At 40.5% G+C, this 13,846-nt stretch overlaps 1 protein-coding gene across 1 annotated transcript; it reads right to left on the bottom strand.

The window, feature by feature from the left end:
• Positions 1 to 387: 387 nt before the first annotated feature.
• On the bottom strand, positions 388 to 13,600 carry LOC306825029 (neuroplastin-like). Its single transcript, XM_079345513.1, has 8 exons — positions 13,254 to 13,600; positions 7,280 to 7,448; positions 7,098 to 7,192; positions 5,605 to 5,735; positions 4,257 to 4,530; positions 2,656 to 2,677; positions 1,512 to 1,588; positions 388 to 1,371 (listed from the first exon to the last, which is right to left on the bottom strand). Exons 1-7 carry the CDS (start codon positions 13,342 to 13,344, stop codon positions 1,528 to 1,530), a joined length of 843 nt encoding a protein of 280 aa, XP_079201639.1. The 5' UTR covers positions 13,345 to 13,600; the 3' UTR covers positions 388 to 1,371; positions 1,512 to 1,527.
• Positions 13,601 to 13,846: the final 246 nt, after the last annotated feature.

Genomic DNA, 13,846 nt, shown 5'->3' on the forward strand with positions numbered 1-13,846 from the left:
AAAACAAATGGGCATAAATAATGTATTGTCTTAACTTATGCTCAAAAGTCCTTTTAGGTTGTAAGTTTGCTTTGGAGGTTATATTTTTATCTGATAGTGCTTTCCAGATGGTGAAAGAGCCACAAGATGTTATTTTTTTATGATGCTTTTGGAATTTTGCTCATAAAGTGTGGAGATTGTAACAATCAATGTTAGTTTGTCCTTGAGACTCAGACGTTTTATGTCCATCAGCACGTCAAATGAGTAGGCTGCAAGTCACTCAAAATGTCACTAGATGGTGCTATTCTCCACAAGCTTTTTCCCCCCCAGAACTTCATGAAGCAGCTTGTTAATGTTTATACTGTCCAAGTGGATGTGTTTTTCAAATAAATCAACTCAAAAGGCACACTCTCTTTTTCCAGATATTTATTCTTAAAAATGAGTCGCGATCTTGCAATTGCTTCACGTGTCAGCCCTGACATGGGCGCCTTTTTCTCTGCCTCCCATGTCAGCTGGAGAGAATTCATGCAGCTGTGCAGTATGTATGCCGTCAGCGTCCTACGGTGATCCTACTAGTTTAAAGCTTTGTCACATAGAAATCAAAAGCCGCAATGATTTTCAATATATTGATATGGATAATAGTTGCATAGGATAATAGCCATGCTGTACAATACACATAATTATTAAACAACATGTTAGAATGCTTAGTACAGATCTCCTAAAGTAGCTTTATACAGTCGTTATTCTCAACATTGAAGTGCATCATATTATAGGAATAGTCTTAGTCTTGATATCATAGGTGATCTGATACATTGTTACAGTGATTTAACACATACAGTACATAGAGTAAGATCAACCTTAACCAAACTTATTAGAGGGACATTGCAAAGCCCTTAAATAGAATAGATATAGTCTGATAAAATGATAAACTTATAAAATGGTATGCAGCAGAATGATAAAACTATACACGGCTGTCATACCAGATTATGGTGGCCTTTTCTTTTACATTGCTGAGTTTTGTTTTTGCACAGAAGTTATCTACATGAAGCTGCTCTCAGAGGAAAGAGCAACCGAAAAACAAACCAAGAAAAAAAACATCTCTGCCTTCAAATAGAAGGTCAACATCTTGCATGCATTATTTTAGAAGTAGTAGAAATGTCAAATCATTGGATAAATGTCAAATCATAAACGTCAACACCTGCATGCAGCAACAATGGTTATAATGTTAACATTAGAGTAACTCCGGACCTCGCACCCTCACACATCAAAATCATAAGGCATGCCTCACTCGACTCCTCCACCACCAAACTTTAAACTGCAGATAAATCCTTTGAAAAAAATGGTGTGGATTCCCTTCTTGTTTACCTTCATGTGGTCATTGTTGGATGAAACCTGCAAAGAAAAACAAAGTTCAGCTCAGTCTACGGCCTTCTCATTCTGAACCTTTCATTGATACAACGCACAAGGTGGATGATGTTGTAACACTGGTGTGTAACATATCAACAAATCCCTTTCATTAATTGAAGACTTACTCAGCAGACAGGCTGCTCAGTTGGTATTCCTCTGGCGGAGGTTCTTGTCCTTGTGGTTGTTGGTTGAATTAGTTTTCCTTAAACAAGACAAGAAAACACCACATCAGTTCACAATGCACATTTTTAAGATGTGCTTATAAGTGCTGAAATATCTAAGCAAATGATGTATGAAGATTATAATAGTTCAATGATTCACAATCTTAGAGATACCTTTGGTTGTCAATGAGAATAGTTTTAGGATTTCAAAATCCTCAAGTGCTTGAAGAATAACTGTAAGCATTTTGTATACTAAGAGAGAAAAAAACGTAACATTTAAAGGGTGCTTAAGAGGATCATTATTATCAGAGGAAGTCTGTATTGATCAATAATGACAATTACCATTTCACTTGTAGTGGAAACTAAACAGCTCATTACTCTGACACAAATTCTCTTTCATTTTGGAGGTTGTGTACCAGATCAGGGTCCAGTTACAGTTAGTAAACTGGTCTTTATTGTTGTTGTTTAAAGTTACAGTAAGCAGTTTTAAGGACAACATCTTCATCAAACTTCTCTTATAAAGATGTTATAAAGATATTCACTTGGTCTGTAGACAAGTACATGTTGACAAATCTATACAATGTCTCTTCTTATTGTTTATAATGAAACTGAGTCCTTGAATCATATGTTGGCTCTGACTTCATTGTGTACAACACTGAGGCATGGAAAAAGCATCCAATTAATTTTTCTAGATCAGAATGTTTTAGTATTAGCAGGTGCATCCCTTATTATACAGCAGTATCAACCATGTATTACACCTTCAGTACTGCTTATGGCTGGTGAGAAAAGGCCTCAAAGTTAAATACGACCTTAAAGATTCTAAGAACATCACAGGCGGTGCACTTAGGCTGGATGCTTGTCTGAAACACCAAAAATAAAAAAAAAACAGTCTTAATTTGACTTTGGAGGATTTTGTCTTTGATAAATAGAAATGCAGCAAAACTCGAACACATGACGCTCCCAGTTGTTTGTGACCCAGATTTTAGGAGAACTGAGCACTAAAGACAGTGAGGACTCGAGGAGTGGAGACATGTTGATAAGCTACATTAAAAAAAAAACACAGAAGACACTAGAGATAGTGTCATGAAGATGCAATGGTGATACTTACACAGGTCCAGCTGGGTCATCATCTGAGGCAACAAGGGAAAATGTGGAGAAACATCACAAAAACGAAATTATCGCAGGAAGTTGCACACGTGGATGAAGTGATTTTTCCAGAAAGCATCAATAGTAGAAACATGGAACAGCAGCTGTTACAAACTTCAGGTTTTGGCTCAGTTCTACGTTTCATGTTTGAACCAAAGGTAAAACTGTTGCATGGGACGAAAACAGACAAAAACATTCATTCACATTTAAACTGAAAGCAGGCAAATGCAGAACACAGATTTAAAAATGAGCATGTGAGTACTTTACATACAGACAGAATTAGGATAAAAAAAAAAAAATACTGTTGTCATGCAGTGCTCACAAAGAACAGCTGTTCACTCAGAGAGCTTAGTGAGAAGCAGCTTGGTTCAAATCAGCCCACTACTGAAGGTATGAAAGTCACTGACGCACACACTGACTGCAGAAATGATTCCACAACACAAACATCCTTTACAGTTCTTCGCATGCCATTTAAAAGCTCATGTGTTATGCAAATATATTGAGCCACTGCTTTTAAATTCACTGAAAATCCTGAACTGCGTTTCACGCTAATGTTGCCTCACAGAAGTGCGTGCGGTGCTGTGAATTGGAACACGATGAGGCTGAATGCTTATTGAAATTCATGACGCATGCCGAGACTCAAACTTACCACAAACATGGTTTAGGTTATGCAATTACAGGGGTGGGGGGGCGGGGGAGGGAGGGGAGATATTACAACAATCTTGTAAAATATTCCACAGTCAGAGTGAGCCTAATTTAGAGAAATGCAAGTAAATAATAAATTATTAAGATTTCATGCAAGAATGTGCTGCATGACTCACGCAGTCTACATCCACTTTGTGAGACTGTGAGGATTCTCAAGGTCACCTAAACACTTCTGAAATCTGCAACACTTCATTTCTGACCATTGATTGAACCGTGATGACTATTTGTTGCCGTGCAGTGTCACCGACAGCTCCGAGCTGTCAGTCATTCGCTGCACGCTGCATCTAATCAGCACGAGACAACATCGAAATTCTGTTTGAAAGGAAAGGTCGCCCAAATATCATTAATGCATTATTTATGATACAGCTAGTCCCCTGAAAATTAAGTACTTAGGAGTATTAGAAAACCCCAAGATGGCATGCACAGGTTACAGAGCTAAAAGAGCGTCTCGTGGTTTAGTGTTGCTGCTGTAGCTTGGGGACAGCACAAGGTCCCTGGAAAGACATTAATAATTGAAACAGTCCACCTCCACAACACTACAGTATCATATTTCTAATTAATATTAAATGTATGAAATGGTTCCGACAAGGTGCAACCTTCTGCAACAGCATCTGCATGTTGGGTCAACACGAGCGGGCTGAATTATTGAATGCAGACCCGTCAACAATGTCATGTGCCCCTGCCTGTGTCTGTAGCAAAGGAATGACTTCAGCACACAGCGAAAAGAACAAGTCACGGTTGTCTCGATGATATAGTTTGTGGATGCAGAAAGAGATCCGTGAGCAAACAGACCATTAATAACACCTTCCCCTCATTAGACATTATAAACTGTAGAATAATATAACGCTGGTGACTCACCATCTTGTAAATCATCGGGCTTCTTACGCTTCTCATAAACCACTATGATGATGACCAGGATGATGATCTCAGCCAAAACCCCCAGGAGAGGCCATAAGGGGGCCAGGTGGCTGCGGACCCTCAACACAGACTTCTCCTCGCGGCTGCTGATCATGTTGGTGGCATTGCAGCTGTACTCGCCCGGATCCAAACTAATGTCCAGGTCGATGATGTGGAGCTCGGTGTAATTGTCTCTGCTGCTGACGAAGAAGCGTCCAGTAGAATTGTCAACTTCCTATCGAGGGAGAAGATAGAAATTGGCTAAACAAAAGCACTTCATTGACTTCAAGCCTTCAAAAATTGTAGAAGTTACACACTACAGGCAGCTTTAGTTTTTTTCTTACCAGACAGTTTCATTTTTACAGGAAAATATGTATACAGATTTTAACACTAACCTAGACATGCTACCGATATTTTTATACACGTCTTGAGTGCTATTTAGAACTTGTCTCAGTTTCCTTTATGGAGTGGGGTCATAGGTCTACTTTTTTAACAATAAGTAACGAAGGGTAACAATATCAGAGAAGAAGTGATGCCTACAGATGGCAGTGTGATGGACTCCAGAAAGATAGAGAGCAAAAAAAAGGCCAGAGCAATTCCTGTGCCTTTGGGCGGGTGTCCACCTACAAGTGGAAACTTGAGTTCCTGTTGTCTGTGATCAGTCTCCTGTTGATTTTTATTACTGTGACAGAAATAACTGTGATTGGGTAGTCCAGACTTTAGGGTCTAAGGTCACCACAAAAATGATCTAAAACTAAATCTAAATGGACAATGGACACTTCTAAGTGAAATGTGATTATTATCGTAGGAATCAGATTACACTTGGGTTGAACTGGACTGCATAATATTGAGATTTTTATGATTTTCGGTTCACCTAATTTACTTAGGTGGGACAACTGTGGCTCAGTGGCAGAGTCTGGCATCTCTCAACTGGAAGACCGGGAGTTCAACCCCCCGCTCCTGCAGCTACATGTCCAATGTGTCCTTAGGCAAGACACTTAACCCCATGTTGCTCCTGCTGTTTATGAATGTGTATGAATGAGATGGGTTCCAACCTCTGCTAAAAGTGTGTGAATGGGTAGGTTTGACCTGCAGGGTAAAAACGCCTTGGGTAGACAGAAAAGCTCTCTACAAGCTGAAGTCCATTTACCATGACTTCTATCACAAGGGAAGACTAGAAAAAAAAAATTCACTATCACTTCATCTACAGACATGCATAATTTGCACATGATCTTTTTTATTGGATTGTGTTCAGATGTAAATGGATTTCTTCTTAAGTGACAACAGAGTGTATGGTCATTTCACGCACCCTATAGCCATTGTCGAATTTGCGCCAGGTCCACACAGGGTGAGGGTAGCCCACAGACTTGCAGTAGAGTAGAGCACGTTGACCCTCATTCTTATTCTCACTACGCTTGTGACCTATGATCTCGGGACCAGCTAAAACAAAACAACAGAGATCAATTGTTAGAACACATTCAAGAAATTAAGAAAAGATTGCCACAGGTCTTGTGTGCAAGCAGGGATAAACATGTCAGTCGCATGAAAATAATAAAAAGTCTCACTCTGTTGCCATGGCAGTGAGTTGGTTTTTACACTTACCCAGTCACCATATTTGCAAGACACAGCTCCCAGGGGGGAGGGACGAGAATATAACATTTTGATTTGTTTTTTGTCAGTGGGCGTGGCAAAAGGGCTCAGTGGTGCCTCCTATCAAACTTACAATAATCAGCCACAGCAGCACATCAGACCTAGGATTATCACTTAGACAAACTGAAAAAAAATATTTAAAATTATTTTGCCCATATAGTTAACTCATCAGGAATTATCGTTTTAAATTTCTATTCAAGGGGTGGAATGGTTAGTCCGCATGCATCCACAAAAAAAGAAGGCTGTAGTGCTTCAAGTGGATGGACTGGGTTCAAGTCCGATATGTGGCTCCTTTCCCATGTCCTTCCCCACTCTCTCCCTCCCCACCGTTTCTTAATCTATCCACTGTCCTATCTCCGAATAAAAGCATAAAAAGCCAAAAAGAAAATGCAAAAGCTAAAGGCCAAACACTATGTACTTTTGGCCATTTCCAGGGTTCTGTTTTTGACCATATCATCCATGTAGAACGTTTTAGATTTAGGAAGATAAAATAAAGTCAAACTGTAATTTAAAAAAAGCTGCAGGAAACGCAATAGTTTCAATTGTTATTAGATAATGTTACAGTGAATATAAATGACTAAAAAAATGTATTGTTAGAGGAAATTTTCTTTAATCCGCTCATGGGTCTGAAGGCACAGGTTTTGATGTACAAAAAAAAGTTATTCCATTGAACATTTGTATTAATGACTGAATGAACGACTGATATTTTATCGTCTCCATCTGACTTGGGATCAAAGCTAATACAGCAGCCAACTTTATTCTGAGTTAATGTCTATATGACAGTACATCTTTCTAGAAGACGCGATATGCCCCATAAAATCAAAGCAAACTTTCACAAAATCCAAATGGACTCAATAGCTTTGCATGTGACAGCAGAAAGGCTGAGCAGATTTTACCGTTGAGACATAATCCCTTCGCCATCAGACAAACAAGACACCATCTGCTACCACTGAGCCGGGCATTGCTTAGATGGAGGTGTCAAGGGCGCTGACTGCCCCTGAGCAGCCAGCAGAGCCATTTGAAATCACAAGTCCTCACATGACAGGGCTGCTGGTGCTCAAGGCCACTCTGGCCACATTTAATGGTGACATCTCCAACAAGGCCTTGAAAATGACAATAAAAAAAGCCTGTAGCTCACAAATCAACACCTACATTTAATCTCAATGGTTGCGTTGGCTGGAGGACTCATCTCGAACGTGTAGACACACATGTACACTCCGGCATCATCTGCTCTTGGTTTTTTCAGCCTGCAGAGCAAAAACACAACTCTCATAAACTCTGTTATTAGCTTGCACACAGGTGAATATTGAGAGAAGTTTTATGTAGACTCCCACTTGTACTCCGTGTTCCTGTTTGGGCCGCGTGTTTCCAGGATCTCCTCCCCATTCTTTATCCAGTAGCTCTCCTGGTGGACGCTGTGGGCGCTGGTCAGGTTGCACTGCAGTGTTAAAGAGTCGCCTTCCACGGGAAGTGTGGTGTGTTCAGAGGCGGTGATTGAAGGCTCTGTAAGAGAGACACATCAGCAACAGCACAAATGATGCTTGCTGGAAGTCGTAGGCGGGGGAAGATGTAAACAGCAACACACGAAGGGTTCAGACAGACACCACAGCCAACACACTTTATACAATAAAGAGCAGGAACAGCACTGCAAAGTGGGAGGAATTATTTTGGGAATGAGGGCTTCCTTAAGTAGAAGTCATCCTCTGCATCATTAGCTGAAGGTAGAAGTGAAAAAAAAGAAAAAAAGAAAAAGCACTTCCAGAGCTCTGGCAGGGAGATGAAACTCTCTCAGCTGAATTACCAGTTAGCAAAGATGAGCCACTGCTTTAGAAATAGATCATCCATCGTCGAAGAAAGAGGTAAGTATAGAGGTCAACTACAGCTCCCAGGGTGCATTTCAGTAAAAAAAAAAAAAAAAAAGATAATTGAGCTTACATTTCTGAGGAGGAGCTAATTTATATATGTACTATATACCTGAGACTACCACAGAAGAGTCCATTTTTTAAGACGTATTCCTGTCTAGTGACAGTGAGAATGACTCTAAGTGAAGGTTTAATTGCCAAGTGTTCCTGTTCTGAAGCTCCACAATTAATAATGTACTTTTACCTCATTTAAAGTCAATCTGTGAAAAATCCTCACATGGATTAGCTTTTAAACCATGAAGACCTTAACTGGAGTGTTGTATTCTGCTTAATCCCGATTATCTACATCTTGTTTGCACATGCAGCCAGCAGTAAACGTCTCAATCGGAGTCATAACTGAAACAGGAGATTTGATGACAGGACATCTGAGGAACTTTTTTTTTTCTTTCCTTGTATGGACAAAAATATCCCATTTGTGAAAACTGTCCTGACTTTAACACTTCAAATAGTAACTGTCGAAATAAAATGAGTGTTAATTACATTTTCATGATATATCAGGATGTGTGTGATAAAAGAATATATTTTCAAAGAGTATTTACATTCACACGTCTATTTTTATATTGTGCAGAAAAAATATTGTTATTTGACTGACAAAGTGAGAACAAGAGTTTAAGTATTGGTTTTATGATGAAAGATAAATTGTAAAGACATCTCTCTATCACAGTAATGAATCCCGTTCAAGAAAAAGGTTAACGTTTGATCGTTTAAAATTCAGAAATGTTAGCTTGTTCCTTGTTCACAAAGACAATATGTTTGGTGAAAGTCTCGAGTGCAACGTTTGAAATGTTAAACCAAAGAAATAAAACCTGCCATAAGAAAAAGAATAATCAGAAGACAATGGTAAACTGAAAACAAAGATATCTAGTTTAGGGAAATGAGGAGATGACAGAGCTATGGGGAAAGAAAGAAGCAGAGTGGAAACAGAACTGAGAGAGAGCGAACATAAAGACTAGTTGATGAGGGATTCTCTCCGTTATTTGAAGTCTGTAGGGGAGGATGGCACCTACGGAGGAAGCTAGTGGTCCTCTCGAGAGGTCTGCGGGAGGCTGAATCACACAGGAGCTGGTGAAATTTCTTTGCTAACAGGTTGGGTGGATGTGGGTAGTGGTGGGGGGGGGGGGGGGGGGGTCCTCTACACTGACCACTCACTCTGTAGCACTGTTATCGTGGCCTGAGCACGGATCCAGGTTGTGGCTGGGTTTTGGTGCAGGTCGTTACGCCGCGGGTCATTGCTTGCTCTGCACTCGTAGGTCCCAGAATCGTCCAGCGTCACACGAGAGACACCCAACACGCTAACTGCGTTGGCACCATAGGCTGTGCTGATGGACACCCGCCGTTTACGGGCGCCGTCCCACAGCTGCCTGAAGGAATCGGCCCGGTTGATCTCAGAATACCACCACTGGATTTCTGGAGTGGGGTTTCCCACCACGTCACAGTACAGCTCAAAGGTGTCCCCTGTGAGCTTGGTTTCAGAGAGAGGAGATTTCACAAAGCCAGCTGGGGGGGTAGTGGTGGTGTTTTTTTTTGGGGGGGGGGGGCAGTGTGTCCATGAAGAAAAAGAGGTGAAGGATGGAAAGGCAAAACAAATGGAAGGATGAATTAAACAGGAAAAAAAACCTGAAAATGTTTAAATGAAATAATAATAAAAAAAAACATTCAAAGACATTCAAAAAGATGAAGAACGAAAATGAAATAAAACATTGAACTGCAGCCGACTTTTCTGTTTCAAGTAATCTGTTGCTAACTGATTGATCCATTCATTGTTTAGCCCTGAAATTATCTTATTATATCAAAAAAAAAAAAGATCATCTGAAATTCCTAAGGGGGACCAAGAGTCTGAAACACAAAGTGATTCAGTTCAGACAATCACTAAACTGTACAACTATTAAACAGGACGCTGAATAAAGGCTCCAACATTCAACATAGCAGCCGAACACTTAGCTGTGAAAGAATCAACGTCTTGGGAATCGGTATATTTTTTTGTTAAAACAAGACGAACGAAAAGACGACCTGAGTGAGATCTGGCTCAGCCGTTATTGCTGCTTTTCCGAGGACGCTTTAATTAAATTCTGTTGGGACGTCCTTGTCAGAGCTGCTCTCACTTGATTTTGTCAAATTAATGACATTATATAAATGTGTGCCTGGATCGCACAGGGCTCACACCCAAAAGTCCTCTAAGTGACCTTGTGTTTTACACTACATCCTATCTGTAAAATTAAAACACTATTTAGGGAAGCATCAGAGAAGAACACACAGAACAAATCACACTGTAGTGATTATTTTTCTTTATTGAAATGTCTCCCTGTCTCAACTGAATCAATTGACCCTCCTGGCTACACAGAGAGAATGAGGAGGATGAGGAGGAAGGCTTTGTAATCATAAGTATGGTCTATAGGCAATGTGGCGAGCACATTAGATTGAAGAGATTTATAGAAGCTACAGCTCCAGGTCTCTGGGGAGTGTGTGGGCGCACGGTGAAAGACCCCCTCTGTTTCCATAGAAGCACTGTACAGTGACGAAGTAGGACGTAAGGAGTCGGCCAACGGAACAGGACGATCATCAAAATTACCTTTGCTTTTTTTTTTTTTAAACCCAGTGTCGAGCCCTCAACTGGTTCATCTAAACCAGCACATTTACTGTAGGCTGCAAAATATACAGTGAGCAAGTCCACCTACAGTAGTTAATATGATGCAGTCTATAAGCAACAGTCCTGCCATAATCCTACATTCACGAAGGCCATAGTGCTTCCGTTTAGAGAGGAGGTGCCTTTACCTTCATTTATATAAACACGCCGTTAATAAAGCACCACAACCTGCAGCCTTCAAACTGAGCTTACAGTTGACCTCGCTCCTCTCTAAAATAACATCACTGAAAACAATTAGTGTACACAATTACCAGTAAATAACATGACAGTGTTTGAAAAAAAACAACAACAATAACACCTCAGCTATAATCATGGAACTGCTGAGAGACAGACCCTGTCACCTCGGATGCTCCAGATGTGTCAAAAGTGCTGAGCCAGAAGCGTCATCCCCGCACGCCTGTGTACTGTACATGTATGAAACACGTTACCCACGGCACGCTGATGTCACTTCAGCTTTGGTATGTGTGGCTACGATAGTGTGTGAATCAAACTATAAAGACTTTGTTTCGTTTTTTTATTGACAGAAATCGTCGAAGGAACTTTTTTTTTTTTTTTTTTAAATTGTATGATTGTTAGTATTCTCAAAACAAAAAAAAACAAAAAAAAAGACAACAGGAAATGCATCCAACCCCCCCGCGAGCCCAAACGGGTAAAGCGGTAGAGATAATGGATGGATTCCCAGGATTTGAATGTGTTACTAACTGCAACCAAGTTTTATTTTTTTAAACTTGTTTATCAACACGTCTTTTCTAAAATGTAATATAACTGTGAGACATAATAATAATCACAACACAGTTAAACAAAAAAAGTGATATTGCTTTATATGGTCCAGATAAAATGAATATTTCTCACTCTGATTATTGAAAAATGTTTGATAATTAATACTATTATTTTTTTAGTGAATGATATAACGTGAGTCACCTATTGTGCAATTAATATCAGAGCCTGGCAGACAGTAACAGAGGTATTGCATAAAGCACAGTCGTTACAGTTAAACCTTTATCTGTTCCCGAAAGGATGTCCAAATCTTGAAAAAGCACTTACTGATTAACATAAGTTTAATAACAAATCGAACCGCACCACAGGGAACAACTGACACATTAAGTTATTAAATCATTTTGACATTTTTAGCACTGATTTCTGATCAGTGTTTTTTTTGGTGACTAAACATTTAATCAGAAGAGTAAGCATGTGATGACTGGATCAATTGGTAGTGAAGGACATCTATATTTTTACAGATGAAACATTAGACCTTATCATTCCAGAAGTATGAGTCGAGTTATATTTTTAGGTCATTGTCATTTCGAAATGTTTATCGAATACAAGATGCAATGACTGTCCATCTTTAAATCTTCACTGGGTGCTTACTCATGAAGTACTACAGACCTGAGAAGGACATAATGACCCGATGTTCATAAACCATTCACCGAGGTAACAGAATCATCCGTTTGCATTTATAAGTTCATAAAATGATGTCATCATTAGCAGCTTCGGTATGCAAAAATAACAACAAATGCCGATATCAGACTCGGCTAGAATTATGACAGCGACTGCATAATAATTCCTGTCTAAATAAATGTACGGCACACTCTGGACCTCTCTGAAACAATCTAGCCTCTTTACACTCACTAGTAAACACCTTTCAACCGCCTTTCTGATAAACAGCCAGCATTGTGAGGCTCATCTGCTGATTGAAGAGGAGATGGCACAAGTGGGTGTACACTGTGCAGTATAGGAGGAGGAGAAGTGTAATGCATTCCTACACATGGTCAAGTGCAGGGGAAAGCCAAGGCTTGAAAATTCTCGTTTATTTTAACATAAAGCTTCCAAGAAGAGGAAACAAAATAGACCCACACTGACACTTCGCTGAGAGAGAGTTCCCACTGATCTTAACTGGTTGCTGCTGGGGATAAGATTTATGAGCAGAGGGGTCATTTGGACAAGAACTACTGTGCTGAGAAATCAATGCCATCCTGCAGTGCATCTCAACGAAGAGTTAACAGATTCACTGTAGCAAGAGGACATTAAAGCCATGGTTCCCAGTGCAGCATATCTGCTCTAAAAATAGAAGCATGCAGCAAAATGGACTGATGCTATTTACAGAGCTGCTCATCTTCAGAGGTCCTACATAATTGCACACATGTATGCTCTGTTACAGAGAGCTGGAGTGATGCAGGGATTTATCTCACCCAGTGGCAGAGGATACACTGCTGGATACTAAATCCTGAATTCCTCAGGCTCATCCTGACATACCTGTGCAACCCCAGCATGTTGATTGTGTACATCTCTCGGGAGAGCCGTTTTCTTCCCCACACATGCACCTTTTTTTTTTTCAATCCCACAGCCACATTAGCAGTTAGATTGCATTCAGCTCCATAGCCTATTTCAAAGGACATACTAGGGACACCGCGCAGGCCTTCGTTTGGCCCACTTTAGCCGGCAAAGAAAACAGATTGTAGCCTATTAATGTTTTATTGGCCCTTCGTTTCAAAAGCCAAAACCAGCGCTTCATTTGATGTATGGCTTTCTTTAATTGAAGCTTATCTACTAAGACTTGGCTGCTGAAGAGGCATTCGTGACGGACCGACACCGTTCTTAAAATGTCTTGCAATGTTTCATTAAATGCATCCAATGCAGAAATATGAGCGGCATCCCTCCTTACAAAAAGCCTTTTTTTAAACCATGTTGCCAGTTAGGCGTTTTTTTTTTCTCCCCCCTCATGAGATGACATTATTTTCCTACCGTTCTGGGATGAGACGAACTGCAGCATGAACGCTCCAAATATCGCCAAGGAGAAGGACATGACTGCAGCTCTTCGTTTGCCAGGAATCATCTTCGGAGACGGGAGAATGCCGGTACAGGCGAAGCTCTAAGGTGACCTGAACCGGATCTGATGATGCGGATTGGATTCGCCGGACGGTCGCACCTCACAGACACGCCAGCAGTATCACACAGAGAGAGAGAGGAAGTGTCGCTGTCAGAAGACTGTCGGGAGCCTTCAGGACGAGTGCTGCTGGGTACCTGTGCAGCTCTTTGCTCTCAGCCCGGTGCAGCAAGGGAACCACCTTTTTTAAACCCGTGTTATCTGAAATGTCGCGAGATGTTGGTGGAGGAGCGTAGCGGACACTTTACTGCGCAGTGTGCAGAACAGTAATCAATTATCAAAGAAAAAAACACAGAAAGAAACGATAAGGACGCTATTTCTTCTCAACATGCGTTTCAACATAGTCATTAAAAAATGACTTCTATAATAGACATCGTCTATTCTCCCCTTGTGTGAGTTAAATAGGCAGGTTATGTAACATAGTGGATATACTACTGCAATGGTTACCTGC

The sequence above is a fragment of the Symphodus melops genome (assembly GCF_947650265.1).
Source record: "Symphodus melops genome assembly, chromosome: 6".
Lineage (NCBI taxonomy): Eukaryota > Metazoa > Chordata > Actinopteri > Labriformes > Labridae > Symphodus > Symphodus melops.